The sequence below is a fragment of the Leopardus geoffroyi genome, chromosome X (genome assembly GCF_018350155.1).
Source record: "Leopardus geoffroyi isolate Oge1 chromosome X, O.geoffroyi_Oge1_pat1.0, whole genome shotgun sequence".
Lineage (NCBI taxonomy): Eukaryota > Metazoa > Chordata > Mammalia > Carnivora > Felidae > Leopardus > Leopardus geoffroyi.
The window spans coordinates 74,003,145-74,021,363 of NC_059343.1; the positions used below are offsets into that span (position 1 = coordinate 74,003,145).

At 34.2% G+C, this 18,219-nt stretch overlaps 1 protein-coding gene across 1 annotated transcript in view; it reads left to right on the forward strand.

The window, feature by feature from the left end:
• The window catches only part of KLHL4 (kelch like family member 4), a 145,742-nt gene that overhangs the window by 119,882 nt on the left and 7,641 nt on the right, over positions 1 to 18,219 (forward strand). The window contains 1 exon segment of the mRNA XM_045471639.1: positions 201 to 413. Within this exon segment, the coding sequence (XP_045327595.1) occupies positions 201 to 413 (213 nt within the window).

Below are 18,219 nucleotides of genomic sequence, written 5' to 3' on the forward strand. Positions count from 1 at the left end.
GTGCCTTTTGTTATCTATCCATTCACAAACTCAGGCCATCCATTAAAAAATACTAAGGTAGTAGAATATATAGTCATAAACTTGAAATGCTTTATACAAGTTTTTTTTTAATTTTTAATCTATGCACAAATTAAACATGTTTTACACACACACACACACACACACACACACACACACACACATACTTCTTTTTTTTCTAGGTTATATGCTATCGGTGGTCGTGATGGAAGTTCCTGCCTCAAATCAATGGAATATTTTGACCCGCACACTAACAAGTGGAGTCTATGTGCTCCAATGTCCAAAAGACGTGGAGGTGTGGGAGTTGCAGCATATAATGGATTCTTATATGTTGCTGGGGGTCATGATGCCCCTGCTTCTAACCACTGCTCCAGGCTTTCTGACTGTGTGGAACGGTAAAATGTTTAGATTTATTTATGTATATATGTATTTGGTTATTTATCTATTTTTCAGAAATGAGAAAGATTTTCAGGCTACCAGAAACTAGTCTTCCAAATAAGTGTTAATCCTTTCAGAGAATTAATCTTTTGTGAAATTGCACACTTACTCCTAGACTCAAAGTATTTTGAAGAAAATTTCAAATGTATTTTATTTCCATCATAAGAAATATATTCTTTAAATATTTTAACATTTATTTATTTTTGAGAGAGAGAGAGAGCGAGAGAGAGAGCGACAGAGCATGAGCAAAAGAGGGACAGAGCGAGAGGGGGACACAGAATCTGAAGTAGCATCCAGGCTCTGAGATGTCAGCACAGAGCCTGATGCGGGGCTCAAACTCACAGAGTATGAGATCATGACCTGAGCCAAAGTCAGAGGCTTAACCGAGTGAACCACTCAACCGCCCCAAGAAATATATTCATTAAAATGTTTTTTATTGTTTGATAGTTACCCTATAAATTAATGAGATAAAAGGATGTAAGAATAAAGAAATTTAATGCCAAATTATATTACTCAAACTATTCACCATCTCAAATCAATATGACTTCACTATTTCAAAAAGTTATATATTGGTCCCCAAAGGATGAAGACTTACCACCACAAAACATACAGAGAGAATTCCCCAAAAGAGATGTTAATTATACTCTGAAAAATAACTCTATTTCATTAAGTGTTTATTTTTCCAAAGGTAACTTCTTTGAATGGGAGGCATTCATTTGGATAAAATGTGATAGGATTGTTCAACAACTTAGACATATGATTTTTGGTTACAATACACTCCCTTCAAGATAGAAAATATATATGTACACAAACATAATAGGAAAAATTTACCATTTAACCACTTTTAAGTGTTAAGTGGCATTAAGTACATTCACATTGTGAATATGTTACCATCTTTCATATCCAGATCTTTCTTTTGTCTCCTCAAACTGAAACTCTTTACTCATTAAACAAAAAATCTCCATTCCTCCCTCATCTCAGCTACTGGCAACCACCATTTTATCTTCTGTTTCTATGAATTTGACAATTGTAGGAGCCTCATAAAAGTGGAATCATAAGTAGTTATCCTTTTGCGATTGACATATTTTATGAATAACATAATTCTTCCAAGTTCATCCATGTTATACCATTTGTCAGAATTTTATTTCCTTTTAAAGCTGAACAATATTACATTATATGTACATATTATGTTTTGTTTTTATTCATTCATTCATCAGTGAACAGGTGGGTTGCTCCCACCTTTTGGCTACTGTGAATATTGCTGCTATGAACATAGGTGTACAAATATCTGGATGATCTCTGGTTTCAGTTCTTTTGGGGATATACTAAGAAGTGAAAATATTAAATGTTAATAGTATTTTTAATTTTTTGAGGAGTATCCATACTATTTTCCATAGCAACTTCACTATTTTATATTCCCATCAACAAAGCTAAAGTGTTCTAATTTCTGCACATCATCACCAACACTTGTTATTTTTGTTTTACCTTCTTTTCAATAGTTAGCCCAATGTATTTGAAGTGGTATCTCTTCATGGATGTAATTTGAGTTTCCCTAATGATCAGTCATGTTAAGATATATATATATATATCTATATATATATCTATATATATATCTATCTATATATAGATAGATAGATATAGATAGATAGATATAGATAGATCTATCTATATCTATCTATCTATATCTATATAGATATAGATATCTATATAGATAGATCTATCTATCTATATCTATATCTATATCTATATCTATATCTATATATATATATAAAATCTGTAGATCACATGGGTGATATTGCCACTTTAACAATATTGAGTCTTCTAATCCAGAAACATTAGGCATCTTTCTGTTTATTGGTGTCTAATTTCTTCTTTCCATTGCAGATACATTTTATCTATCTTTCTTGCCTAATTGCTCTGGCTAGGATTTTCAGTAATATATTGAATAAAAGTGGTAAAATTGTCATCCTGATCTTTAAGGAAAAGTCTTTAGTCTTTCACCACTGAGTATGATGTTAGCCCTGTGTTTTCCATATATGGCCTACATTATGTTGGTGTTTTTTTTTTCTATTCCCAATTTGGTCAGTGTTGTCATCATAAAAGTAAAATGAATTTTGTCACATACTTTTTTCTGCATCAGTTAAGATGATCATGTGTTTTATTTTCCCCTTCATTCTGTCAATGTGTCAATTGATTGGTTTTAATATAATCACCCATCCTTGCATTCCAGGAGTAAATCCTACTTTACTATGATGTCTTATCATTTTAATAGTGCTGGTGAATTCAGTGTGCTAGTATTATGTTAAAATTTTTTGTATCAGTATTCATTAAAGATACTGTTGTGTAGTTTTCTTATTGTGTCTGGCTTATTGTGTCTGGCTTTCATGTCAGTGTAATGTTTACCTTATAGAATAACCTTAGAAGTGTTACTTCTTCAATATTTTGAAGCATTTGAGAGAGATTGGTGTTAATTCTTCTCTAAATGTTAGAAAGGATTCAACAACAAAGTCATGTGGACTAAGGCTTTCTTTTGTTGGACAGTTGTGATGACTCGGTGGGGGACTTGATCTTCTTAAAACTATAGCTCTGTTCAGATTTTCTGTTTCATGATGGATCAATATTGGTACATTGTGTGTTTCTAGAAATGTATCCATTTAATCAAGGTTATGAAAATAGTTGGTGTACAATTGTTCATAACACTCTCTTTAGATCTTTTTTTTCTGTAAAATTGGTACTGATATGTTCCCTCTTTTTTCTGTTTATAGATTAAAGGAAGTCATTTCATGTGAAATTGTAATTTGGTATTTGACATTTTTAAATTGTTTTATTTGAGTGTAATTGACACATAATGTTACATTATTTTTAGGTGTACAACATAGGGATTCAACAAATTTGTGCATCATGCTATGTTAACCACAAGTGTAGCTTCCATTGCTATTATAATACTAACACTATTTAATATCATTGGTTATATTTCTTATGCTGTTACTTTTATTCCCATGTCATTCATTCCATAACCAGAAGACTCTATCTCCCACTTCTTTCACAACTCCTTCCACTCTGGCAGCCATCACTTTGTTCTCTGTATTTACAACTATGACTCTGTTATTTTTGTGTTTTTTTTTTTCATTTTTTCTTCAATTCCACATGAGTGAAATAATAAGGTATTTGCCTTTCACAGTTTGACTTTTTTTCACTTAGCATAATAGTCTTAGTCCATCCTTGTTTTCACAAATGGCAAAATTTTATTCTTTCTTTTTTTCTTTTTATGGTTCCACAGTATTCGTGTGTGTGTGTGTGTGTGTGTGTGTGTATCTTATCTATTTATCTATTGATGGACATTTAGGATGCTTCCATATTGGCTATTGTAAATAATCCTGCAATAAACATAGGGATGCATATAACTTTTTGAATTAAGATTTTTGTTTTCCTTGTGTAATTACACACAGTAGTAGAATTACTGGATCATATGTTATTAATATTTTTGAAGTTTTGAGGAATTTTCATACTGTTTTCCACAGTGACTACACCAATTTACATTCACAACAATAGTCTGTCAGGCTCATTTTCCTCCACATCCTCACCAACACTTGCTACTTCTTGTCTTTTTATTTTAGCCATTCAGAAAGGTGTAAGGTTATAGCTCACTGTGATTTTGATTTCCATTTCCTTGATGATTACTAACGTTGAGCATCTTTTCAAGTGGCTGTTGAATATATGAATGTCTTTTTTGGAAAAAAATAATGTCTATTCAGGTGCTTTGCCCATTTTTAAATCATATTGTTTACTTTCTGCGTTGAGCTATGAGTTCTTTATATGTTTTGGATATTAACTGCTTTTCGGGTATATCATTTGCAAATAACTTCTACTATTCAGTAGATTGTTTTTTTAGTTTTGTTGATTGTTTCCTTAGCAGTGAAAAAGCTTTTTATTCTGACGTGTTCTTTTGGTTTATTTTTGCCTTTGTTTTCCTTGTTTTAGGAACTCTATCTAGGAAAATGTTATTAAGTCTGATGTCTGAGAAATTACTACCTGTGTTCTTTTTTAGGAGTTTTATGGCTTCAGGTCTCACATTTAGGTCTTTATTCCTTTTTGAATTTAATTGGTGTATGGTGTTGGAAAGTGGTTCAGTTCCATTCTTTTAAAAATACCTGTGCAGTTTTCATATGACTTCTTAGAGAGACCCTTTTCCCATTGTATATTCTTGCATTTTTGTCATAGACTAATTGACCACATAATAGTAGATTTGTGTCTGAATTTTCTTTCCTGAACCATTGTCCTATGTGTGTATTTCTGTGCCACTACCACACTATTTTGATGACTGTAGTTTTGTATTACATCTTGAAATCTGGCATTTTGTGATACATACAACTTTGTTATTCTTTCTTCAGATTGCTTTGGCTACTTGGGTCTTTTGTGCTTCCATACAAATTTTAGAATTTTTTATTTTATTCTATGAAAAAATGCTTTTCACTGTTACAGTGATTAAATATCTATATATATATCACTTTGGAAAATATAGACATTTAAAAATATTAATTTTTCCAATCCATGAGCATGGACTACCTTTCCATTTGTTGTGTAGTTTTCAATTTATCTCATCAATTTTATTTTATTTTATTAAGTTTTTACTTCAATTCTAGATAGTTAACATATATAGTAAAATTGGGTTCAGTTGTAGAATTTAGGGTTTCGCCACTTACATATAACATACGGTGCTAATCACAACAAGCATCCTCCTTTTTTTTTTAACACTTCCAAACTCACTTTATTTTTTTATGTTAAATATAATTTATTGTCAAACTGGTTTCCATACAACACCCAGTGTTCATCTCAACAGGTGCCCTCCTCAATGCCCATCACCCACTTTCCCCTCTCCCCCACCCCCATCAGCCCTCAGTTTGTTCTCAGTATTTAAGAGTCTCTTATGGTTTCCCTCCCTCTTTTTCTGTAACTTTTTTTCTTCACCTTCCCCACCCCCATGGTCTTCTGTTAAGTTTCTCAGGATCCACATGAGTGAAAACACATGGCATCTGTCTTTCTCTGCCTGACTTATTTCACTTAGCATAAAACCCTCCAGCTCCATCCACATTGCTGCAAATGGCCAGATTTCATTGTTTCTCATTGCCAAGAAGTATTCCATTGTATACATAAACCACAACTTCTTTATCCATTTATCAGTTGATGGCCATTTAGGCTCTTTCCGTAGTTTGGCTACTGAAAGTGCTGCTATAAACATTGGGGTACATGTGCCCCTATGCATCAACACTCCTGTATCCCTTGGATAAACTCCTAGCAGTGCCATTTCTGGGTCATAGGGTAGATCCATTTCTAATTTTTTGAGGAAACTTCACACTGTTTTCCAGAGTGGCTGCACCAGTTAGCATTCCCACCAACAGTGCAAGAGGGTTCCCGTTTCTCCACATCCTCTCCAGCATCTATAGTCTCCTGATTTGTTCATTTTAGCCACTCTGACTGACGTGAGATGGTATCTCAGTGTGGTTTTGATTTGTATTTCCCTGATGAGGAGTGACGTTGAGCATTTTTTATGTGCCTGTTGGCCATCTGGATGTCTTCTTTAGAGAAGTGTCTATTCATGTCTGGTGCCCATTTCTTCACTGGATTATTTGTTTTTCAGGTGTGGTGTTTTGTGAGTTCTTTATAGATTTTGGATTATAACCCTTTATCTGATATGTCATTTGCAAATATCCTTTCCCATTCCGTTGGTTGTCTTTTAGTTCTGTTGATTGTTTCCCTTGCACTGAAGAAGCTTTTTATCTTGATGAGGTCCCAATAGTTCATTCCTTCTTTTAATTCCCTTGCCCTTGGAAATGTGTCATGTAAGAAATTTCTGAGGCTGAGGTCAGAGACGTTTTTTTCCTGGTTTCTCCTCTAAGGTTTTGATGGTTTCCTGTCTCACATTCAGGTCCTTCATCCATTTTGAGTTTATTTTTGTGAATGGTGTAAGAAAGTGGTCTAGTTTCATTCTTATGCAACAAGCATCCTCCTTAATGCCCATCACCCATTTTCCCACCCACCACCCAACTCCCTCCATCAACCCTCAGTTTGTTCTCTATAGCTAAAAGTCTCTTATGGTTTGCTTCCCTTCTCTCTTTTGTTTGCTTCTACATGTTCATCTGTTTTCTTTCTTAATTTCCACATATGATTGAATTCATGTGGTATTTTACTTTCTATGACTGACTTATTTTGCTTAGCATAATACACTCTAGCTTTATCCACATCATTACAAATGCCAATATTTCATTCTTTTTGATGGCTGAGTAACATCACACTGCATGTATCTACCCCATTATCTGTATCCATTCATCAGTCAATGAACATATGGGCACTTTCCATAGTTTGGCTGTTGTTGATAAATCTTCTATAAACATCAGGGTGTATGTGCCTATTTGAATAAGTATCTTTTTATCCTTTGTGTAAATACCTAGCAGTGCAACTGCTGGTTCATAGGGAGGTTCTGTTTTTAACTTTTTGAGAAACCTCCATGCTGTTTTCCAGAGTGGCTGCACCAGTTTTCATTTCCACCAAAAGAGTAAGAGGGTTCCTCTTTCTTCACATCCTCGCCAACATCAGTTGTTTCCTGTGTTGTTAATGTTAGCTTTTCTGACAGGTGTGAGGTATCACATTTACACTTTTCATCCATTTTGAAATAATTATTGTGTATGGTGTAAGAAATGGTCCAGTTACACTCATGCATTTTGCGTTCCGGTTTCCCCAACACCATTTGTGGAAGAAAGTGTCTTTTTCATTGGATATCCTTTCCTGCTTTGTCAAAGATTAGTTGACCATATAGTTGTGGACCTATTTCTGTGCTTTCTATTCTGTTCCATTAATCTATTTGTCTGTTTTTGGTGTCAGTACCATACTGTTTTAATGACTACAGCTCTGTAATATAACTTGAAGTCCACAATTGTGATGCCTCCAAGTTTGCTTTAATTTTTCAAGATTTCTTTGTCTCCTGGGGGTGTTTTGTTGTTCCATACAAATTTCAGGACTGTGTTTTCTAGCTTTGTGAAAAATTCTGGTGGTATTTTCATAGGAATTGCATTAAATGTGTACATTGCTTTGGGTAGTAGACAGTTTAACAATATTTGTTCTTCCAGTCCATGAGTATGGAATATTTTTTCCATTTCTTTTGGCCCTATTCAAATTCTTTTGTAAGTGTTCTATAGTTTTCAGAGTACAGATATTAGTACTTTAGTTAGGTTTATTCCTAGGTATCTTATAGTTTTTGGAATAATTGTAAATGAGATCAATTTCTTGATTTATTTTTTCTGCTGCTTCATTATTTGTGTATAGAAAGGGAACACATTTCTGCACGATAATTTTGTATCCTGTGACTTAACTGAATTATTGTGTCATTTCTAGCAAGCTTTCTGATGGATTATTTCACTTTTCTACACAGAATATCATGTCATCTGTGAATTATGACTTCTCCCTTGCCAATTTGGATGACTATAGTTTTGAGTTTTCTGATCGCTGTAGCGAGGACTTTCACTACTACATTGAATAGCAATAGTGATAGTCACATCCCTGTCTTGTTCCTGATCATAGAATAAAAACTCTCAGTGTTTCCCCTTTGAAGATGATATTAGCTGTGGGTCTTTCATATATTACCTTTATGATGTTGAGTTATGTTCCATATATCCCTACTCTGTTGAGGGTTTTTATCAAGAAATGAATGCTGTATTCTTCAAATGCTTATTTTGCATTATTGACAGGATCATATGAACCTTATCCTTTGTTTTATTAATGTGTTGTATCATGTTTATTTTTATTTGTGAATATTGAAATGCTTTCAGCCCAAGAGTTAATCCCACTTGTTTGAGTTAAAAAATTCTTTTAGTGTACTGTTGTATTCAATTGACTAGCATCATGTTGAGAATTTTTGTATCCATGTTCATCAGGGATATTGGTTTGTAAATTTTTTTTTTAGTGGGGCCCTTGTGTGGATTTGGAATCAAAGTAATCCTGGCCTCTTATAATGACTTTGTACATTTTCTTTCCTTTTCTATTTTGGAATAGGTTGAAAATAGGTATTAACTTGTATTTAAATGTTTGGTAGAAAACCCCTATGAAAACATCTGTCCCTGGATTTTAGTTTGCTAGGAATTCTTTTTTTATTAGTGATTCAATTCATTTGCTGGTTGCAAGATTATTCAAGTAATAGAAAGTATTTCTTCCTGTTTCAGTTTTGGTAGTTCATATGTTTCTAGGCATTTATCCATTTCTTTGATTGCACAATTATTTAACATATAGTTTTTCATAATGTTCTCTTATAATTGTAGTTCTGTGGAGTTGGTTGTGATCCCTCTTCTTTTTTTAATTGGTACCATTATGTGAATTTATTTTATTTATTTTATTTTAATGTCTTAATATGCAATAATTTTACAAATAGGGACCACTTTCCCTAACCTATTAACATGCTTTACCAGCTGATCTTTTTCCTATAAGTTAAATAGAAGACTTCCTTTTTAAGAATTCCTTGGCATAAGTTATAATTTGCTTTAATCAACAATTAAGTGCTTATTTATAAACATTTGTGTGCATTCATCTGCATGAAATATGTTAGATTGATAAAGATTTCTTAGTTGACTTCCAAAAGTTCCTTGTTCTGTGAGTACACAGATGATATTAGTAGGGAACTAACATATAAGTGTCAGACATATTACTGATATACTCTAGCCAGAAGAGAAATTTTCACCAAATCCTTACTTTTCCTAATGTGAACACATTAATAAAAGAGATTTGATGCTTAGTATTTCTTTTGTAAGCAAGTGTTTTCTTCTCAGTGAATTGGTGTGTTGCTTGGAGTGGGTAAACATCAATGAAGAGTTGCTAGTGTCAGTTTAATTAGCTTTTTTTTTAAGTTATTCAGGCTTGAGAGCTGTATTGTCTATAAGTTTAAATGCACTGTTATTAATCTCTTTCCAAGATTATCCATCCCAGATGTGTGTTTTTTTTCTAGAGACCCCTTTAAAAAGTCTTTGTTCATGTGGTTAAAGAATATTGCATTTATCCCATCAGTTATTTGTGCACAGAACAAATGAGGAAGGGAGAACAATTTTGATTTAGAATGCTTCATTAGGGCAGAATTCGTGTTGTTTCACTCTAAGCAGTAATAAAGTATTTTATGTGCTAAGCACTGTGCTGAGCACTTGACTCTAACTGCTACTCTGGGTAGTTGGGGGTATATACTGTAGATGGAGAAAAACTGACTCAAGCTGACATTGATCCTTCACTCATGATACCAGTAGTGGTAAATTTTCTTTTCACCTGTACGGTGATTATCCTTTCATAGCAGAGGCATTACTGGTCTCTAAAATCTGGAGTACTCCAGAGATGTATTCCATGAACATAGAACAACATACGTTGTGCAAGATGTTGATTGGTGTAATATATAAGAAAAAAGAGGTTTTTAGCCAAAAATTGGGTAACAGTTAAGGTATGTTCACCAATTTTCTTTACTTTAACACTTTCCAGAACTATTAAACATCTGTGTTTCTTTTTATTTTATTTTATTTTATTTTATTTTATTTTATTTTGTTTTATTTTCTTTTATTTTACTTTATTTTATTTTATTTTATATTATTTTATTTTGTTTTATTTTATTTATTTCCTTTAAATTTACATCCAAGTTAGTTAGCATATAGTGGAACAATGATTTCAGGAGTAGATTCCTTAGTGCCCGTTACCCATTTAGCCCAACCCCCCTCCCACAACCCCTCCAGTAACCTTCTGTTTGTTCTCCATATTTAAGAGTCTGTTAAGTTTTTGTCCCCCTCCTTATTTTTTTTATTATTTTTTCTTTGCTTCCCTTATGTTCATCTGTTTTGTATCTTAAAATCCTCATATGAGTGAAGTCATATGATATTTGTCTTTCTCTAACTAAGTTCGCTTAGCACAATACTCTCCAGTTCCATTCCACGGAGTTGTGAATGGCAAAGTTTTATTCTTTTTGATTGTCAAGTAATACTCCATTATATATATATATATATATATATATATATATATATATATATATACCACATCTTCTTTATCCATTCATCCATCGATGGACATTTGGGATCTTTCTTTGTTTTGGCTATTGTGGATAGTGCTGCTATAAGCAGTTTGGTGCATTTGTCCCTTCGAAACTGAATACATGTATCCCCTCGATAAATACCTAGTAGTACAATTACTGGATCCTAGGGTAGTTCTATTTTTAATTTTTTGAGGAACCTTCATACTGTTTTCCAGAGAGGCTGCCCAGTTTGCATTGCCAACAACAATACAAAAGAGATCCTCTTTCTCTGCATCCTCGCCAACATCTGTTGTTGCCTGAATTGTTAATGTTAGCCGTTCTGACAGGTGTAAGGTGATATCTCATTGTGGTTTTGATTTGCATTTCCCTGATGATGAATGATGTTGAGCATTGTTTCATGTGTCGGTTGACCATCTGGATGTCTTCTTTGGAGAAGTGTCTATTCATGTCTTTTGCCCATTTCTTCACTGGATTATTTGTTTTTTGGGTGTTGAATTTGATCAGTTCTTTACAGATTTTGGATACTAACCCTTTATCTGATATGTCATTGCAAATATCTTCTACCATTCTGTCGGTTGCCTTCTGGTTTTGCTGATTGTTTCCTTTGCTATGCAGAAGCTTTTTATTTTGATGAGGTCCCAGTAGTTCATTTTTGTTTTTGTTTCCCTTGCCTCTGGAGATGTGTTGACTAAGAAGTTGCTGCAGCAAGGTCAAAGTGGTTTTTGCCTGCTTTCTGCTCGAGGATTTTGATGGCTTCCTGTCTTTCATTTAGGTCTCTCATCCATTTTGAGTTTATTTTTGTGTATGGTGTAAGAAAGTGGTCCAGGTTCATTCTTCTGTATGCCGCTGTCCAGTTTTCCCAGCACCACTTGTTGAAGAGACTGTCTTTATTCCATTGGATATTCTTTCCGGCTTTGTCAAAGGTTAGTTGGCCATACGTTTGTGGGTCCATTTCTGGGTTCTTGATTCTGTTCCATTGATCTGTGTGTCTGTTTTTGTGCCAGTACCATACTGTCTTGATGATTACAGCTTTGTAGTATAGCTTGAGGTCCGGGATTGTGATGCCTCCTACTTTGTTTTTCTTTTTCAAGATTACTTTTGCTATTCTGGGTGTTTTCTGGTTCCATAGAAATTTTAGGATTGTTTGTTCTAGCTCTGTGAAGAATGCTAGTGTTATTTTGATAGGTATTTCCTTGAATATGTAGATTGATTTGGGTAGTATTGAAATTTTAACAATATTTGTTCTTCCAATACAGGAACATGGAATCTTTTTTCCTTTTTTGTGTGTGTCTTCTTAAATTTCTTTCATAATATTTCTACAGTTTTCAGTGTATAAAGTTTTCACCTCTTTGGTTAGGTTTGTTCCTAGGAAGTTTACGGGTTTTGGTGCAGTTGTAAATGGGATTGATTCCTTTATTTCTTTTTCTGTTGCTTCATTGTTGGTGTCTAGGAATGCAACCAATTTCTGTGCATTGATTTTATATCCTTCCACTTTGCTGAATTCAAGGATCAGTTCTACCAGTTTTTTGGTTGAATCTTTTGTTTTTTATATGGAGTATCATGGTATCTGCAAAGAATGAAAGTTTGACCTCCTCCTGGCTGATTTGGATGCCTTTTATTTCTTTGTGTTGTCTGATTGCTGAGGCTAAGACTTCCAATATTATGCTAAATAACAGTGGGGAGAGTGGACATCCCCATCTTGTTCCTGACCTCAGGGGGAAAGCTCTCAGTTTTTCCCCATTGAGGATGATATCAGCATTGTGTCTTTCATATATGGCTTTTATGATCTCCAGATATGATCCTTCTATCCCTACTTTCTTAAGGGTTTTTATCAAGAATGGATGTTGTATTTTGTCAAATGCTTTCTCTGCATCTATTGAGAAGACCATGTGGTTCTTGTCCTTTCTCTTAGTGATGTGATTAAACACATTGATTTTTTTGCAGATATTGAACAAGCGCTACCTCCCCAGTATAAATCCCACTTGGTCGTGGTGAATAATTTTTTAATGTATTGTTGGATCCAGTATTTAATGTATTGTTGGCTAATATCTTGTTGAGGATTTTTGCACCCATGTTCATCTAGGAAATTTGTCTCTACTTCTCGTTTTAGTGGTGTCTTTTTCTGGTTTTGGGATCAAGGTAATGCTGGCTTCATAAAGAGTTTGGAAGTTTTCCTTCCATTTCTATGTTTTTAACTTTTTGGTTAGCCCATTTATTCTTTAGTAAGATGTTCTTCAGTCTCCAAGTATTTGTTAACTTTCCAAATTTTTTCTGGTGGTTGATTTCGAGTTTCATAGTGTTGTGGTCTGAAAATATGCCCGGTATGATTTTGGTCTCTTTGTACTTACTTAGGGCTGGTTTGTGTCCCAGTATATGGTCTATTCAGGAGAATGTTCCATGTGCACTGGAGAAGAATGTATATTCTGCTGCTTTAGGATGAAATGTTCTCAATATATCTGTTAAGTTCATCTGGTCCAGTGTGTCATTCAAAACCACTGTTTCCTTGTTGATTTTTTGATTAGATGGTCTGTCCATTGCTTTGAGTGGGGTGTTGAAGTTTCCTACTATTATGGTATTACTATCAACGAGTTTCTTTATGTTTGTGATTAATTGATTTATATATTTGGGTGTTCCACATTTGGCACATAAATGTTTACAATTGTTAGGTCTTCTTCGTCTAGAGACCCCTTAATTATGATATAATGCCCTTCTGCATCTCTTGATACAGTCTTTATTTTAAAGTCTAGATTGTCTGATATAAGCATAGCTACTCTGGCTTTCTTTTGTTGACCATTAGCATGATAAATGGTTCTTCATCCCATTATTTTCAATCTGAAGGTGTCTTTAGGTCTACAGTGGGTCTCTTGTAAACAGCATATAGATGGTTCTTGTTTTCTTATCCATTCTGTTACCCTATGTCTTTTGATTGGAGCATGGAGTCTATTGATGTTTAGAGTGAGTACTGAAAGATATGAATTTATTGCAGTTATGATGTTTGTAGAGTTGGAGTTTCTGGTGGTGTTCTCTGGTCCTTTCTAATCTTTGTTGCTTTTTATATATATATATATACACACACACACACATCTTTTCTCCCTTCAGAGAGTCCCCCTTAAAATTTCTTGCAGGGCTTGTTTAGTGGTCAGGAATTCCTTTACTTTTTGTTTGTCTGGGAACCTTTTTATCTCTCTTAGTTTGAATGACAGCTTTGCTGGAAAAAGAGTTCTTGGCTGCATATTTTCTTGATTCATCACTGTGAATACATCCTGCCACTCCTTTCAGGCCTGTCAAGTTTCAATGGAAAGGTCTGAAGCAAACCTGATATATCTTCCCTTGTAGGTTAGGGACTTTTTTTTTTCCCTTGCTGCTTTCATGATTCTCTCCTTGCCTGAGTATTTTGTGAATTTGACTATGATATGCCTTATTGATGGTCATTTTTTGTTGAATCTAATGGGGGTCCTCTGTGCTTCCTGGATTTTGATGTCTGTGTCTTTCCCCAGGTTAGGAAAGTCTTCCACTATGATTTTCTAACATAACCCTTCTACCCCTATTTCTCTCTCTTCTTCTTCTGTGACCCCTATGATTCTGATGTTGTTCCTTTTTAATGAGTCACTAATTTCTCTAATTCTTAAATCGTGCTCTTTTGCCTTAATCTTCCTCTTTTTTTCTGCTTCATTATTCTCTATAAGTTTATCCTCTATACCACTGATTCTCTGTTCTGCTTCATGCATCCTTGCTGCCGCTGCATTCATCCATGATTGCAGCTCAGTTATAGCATTTTTAATTTCATTCTGGCTATTTTTCCTTCTTTATCTCTGCAGAAAGGGATTCTAATCTATTTATGACTCCAGCTAGTATTCTTATTATCGTGATTCTAAATTCTGACTCAGACATCTTGCTTGTATCTGTATTGGTTAAATCCCTGGCTGTCGTTTCTTCATGCTCTTTCTTTTGGGGTTAATTCCTTCGTTTTGTAATTCTGAAGGGAGAAAAGGAATTAATGAGTCAGAAAGATTGAAATTAAAACAATTAAAGTTAAAAAAGATTAAAATTAAACACATACACACATACACACAAATTGAATAGATGATGCGAGATCCTAGGTGTGTTTTGGTCTAGGTGTTGAAAGTGGTTTACAGACTAGAGAAAAAAAAGGAGGGGGGAGGAAAAAAAGAAAAGGAAGGAAAAGAAAAAAAAAAGGGAATTGTTTGAGAATTTGAAAAAAAAATGAATACAGTGAAGTAGGCCAAAAAGAGATGATGGGGTAATATAGAATTTGAAAAAAAAAATATATAAAGAAGAGTAAAGTATATAGTAGAAAAATTAAAGAAATTATTTTTAATAAAAATTAAAAATAAATATGATTTTTTTCTTTTTCTGTATTCAAGATAAAAGAAAAGAATCAAAAAAGAGAAAAAGATTAAAAAAAGAAAAAAAAGAAAAAAGGAAATCTTATGAAAATTTGAAAAAGTGAGTACACGGTGGTAAACTAAAATAAAATGATGCAAGTAAAATAGAATTTGAACAAGTTTACATAAAAACAAAAATATATTAAATAATTAAATAAAATATTTTAATAGAAATTGAAAGTAAAAATGAAGTTTTTCTCTTTCTGCATTCAAGAAAAAGAAATTAAACGAAAAAGGGAAAAAAGGAAAAACAAAGAAAAAAAGGAAACTGAAGCTTTGGAAAGGTGAATACACTGAGGTAGACTCAAATAAAATGATGGAAATAAAATAGAATTTGAGCAAACTACACAAAAGTAAAAAATATAGTAATAAAAATTAAAGAAATATATTTTTAATAAAAATTGAAAATAAAAATGAATTTTTTCTCTTTCTGTATAAAGAAAAAGAAAAGAAATGTAAAAGAGAAAAAGAAAGAAAATTGAATAGAGGAACCCTCTAACAGATTGAAGTAGGACTGAAATTACTTTGTTTTCCCTAGAAGTCAGTCTATGTAGTACTTATAGTCCATAAACTAAGTCAGTGGTGGGTGAAATTTGTGTTCTTGAAGAACGAAGTTGGCCCAGTTGGGCAGGGCTCAGTTTAACTGTTCTTCTCTCCGCTAGATGGCGATGTTAGCCTACTGGGATGGATTGTTGCAGAGTTCCTGGGTGTGTATGGGCATGCGTGGGAGTGGTGAAAATGGCGCCACCCAGCTACCCAGTCTGTTCTCCGGATCAGCAATTGTGCACCTGTCCTCTGTCTTCAGCTTTGGTCCACTCCCTGCTTTTTCACTCTCCATGACCAGCCCCCAAGCAGTACCTCTCTCCTGAGTTTTGTCTCAATTGCAGCTGTTTTCCCCGGTCCCTTACTTCTGAAGGACTGCTGCTTTGATCTGTTCTGCCCCTCTGTGGGAGGGGTCTCACTGAGCAATGGCCGAATGAGCAATGGCTGAATGCTGGCTGCACCCAGAAACACTTGCTGGACCCTGCTGCTGCTGGTGCCTGAGACTGTGGCCAGGTGCCAGCCCACCCCAGTAAAAGTTCACAAGATAGTGTAGCAGCAGTGTTTCAGGGATTATGGAAAATCACAACATACATCTGGCACCAGGGTTCCACCCTTAAGGACCTTGTTCCAGCACCAGCAAATGTGGCCATTTTCTGGGATCTGCTGGGACCAGGTGGCTTCAACATCTCTATCAAATGTCCTTCAAGCAGTGGAACCGCTTTTCCCCGTGTGGCCCAAGAACCACCCAGACCCCACTTTGTTCCTGGGGATTCACCCTTCCCACCAGAGCACCACCAGGTATCGAGCTGTGGAATTGCAGACTGCGCTCCCCTTGTTTACAGTCTTAATGGAATTTAAACCCTCTCCTTTCTCCTTTCTCCTTTCTCCACTTTTAGTTTAGTCCCTGTGGCTGTTTCCAATTTTCCACTTTCTCTCCAGCTGCTTTTGGGGAGGGGTGCTTTTCCTGTATTCTTCCCCCCGTCCCCAGTCTCCATCCTCTCTCCACCCGCAAAAGTGGTTCCCTGCCCTCTGCAGCTTCTCGTTCCCCAAATTCACGTCTACGTGCCTTGTACCTGCTGAATTCTGTGGTTCGGTTTGTGCAGATTGTTGTGTTAATCCTCCAGTTTTTCTAGGTGTGTTGGATGGTTTAGTGTTGGTCTGGATGTATTTCATGGATGCAAGACACACAAAAAATTTCCATGTTGTTCTTCCATCTTGACTCCTCTCTGTTTTCTTTTTTTAAGCCTTCTACCAAGATATACCCTTTAATAAGGGAATTTAATCCATTGGCATTTAAAGTGATTACTTAGAAATAATTACTATTGCCATTTTGTTATTTGTTTTTATATATCTCATAGCTATTTTGTCCCTCCTTTCCTCTCTTCCTGCCTTCATTGTGTTCAGTTGATTTTTCATAGTGACGTCTTGATGCCCCTCTCAATTCCTTTTTGTATATTCTATAATATTTCTTTTGTGATCATCATTGGGATTACAAATAACATCTTAAAAGTTTACCAATCTTTTTTAAATTGACACCAAATTAACTTCAGTTGCATAAAAATACTCTAATCTTTACAGCTCTGCCTTCTCCCCTGTTTTATGTTATTGATATAACAAATTCTGTCTTTATATATTGTGTACCGATTAACATAGCTTTATGATTATATTCATGCTTTTGTTTTTTTACAATCTGTAGAAGAATAAAAAGTAGAGATACAAACCAAAATTAAAATAATATCTAGTTTTATTAATAACTAGCCGATGTTTTTACTTGTACCAGTTAACTTTATATATTCATATATACATATTCTATAAATATAAATATTTATTCATATATTCATATGACTCTGAGTTATTGTTTAGTAATTTTTTATTACAACTTGAAGAACCAACTTTAGAATTTCCTGTAGGACAGATTTACTAGAAGTAAACTCCTTTACCAATAGCTTATCTGGGAGTGTCTTAATATTTCCCTCTTTTTTGAAGAATAGTTTTGCCAGATATAGAATTCTCAGTTGACATGATTTTTCTTTCAGTACTTTCAATATACATTCCTACAGTTTTCTGCTAAAAAATTTGCTCGTAATCTTATTGAGGATGCTTGCATGTCAAAAATTGATTTTGTCTTGCTGCTTTCAAGATTCTTTTTGTGTTTGATGTTCAACAATTTGATTATATTATCCCAGTGTGGGTCTGTTTATATTTGTTCTGCTTGAAGTTCACTTAGATTCTTGGATTTGTAGATTCCTGTTTTATTCACATTTGGGAAGATTTAAGCTATTATTTCTTCAAATATTATTTCTTCCTCTTCCACTCTCTTCTTCTGGAACGTCCAAAATGCCTATGTTGACCCAACTGATGTTGTCTCATATGTCTGTTAGACTCTGTTAACTTTTCTGTATTTTTTGCTCCCTAGACTTCATAATTTTAAATGACGTGTCTTCAGGTTAACTTATTTGTTCTTCTTCCTGCCTGAGTTTCCTACTGACTCCCTCTAGTGCTTTTTTTTTTTTTTTTTTTTTTTTTTTTTGGATTCAGTGATTTTATTTTCCAGCTGTAGATTTTCTGTTTGGTTCTTCATCATAATTTATTTTCCTTTGTTAACATCCTCATTTTGTTGGGTTATAATTTTCCTGATTTCTTTTAGTTTTCTTTTAGTTCCAGATCTTTTAGTTTCCTTTAGTCTGTCTTTCTTTTAGCTCTTTGAACATATATATGATAGTGGACTTAATGTCTTTATCTTGTATGTCAGATACCTGTGTTTTTACA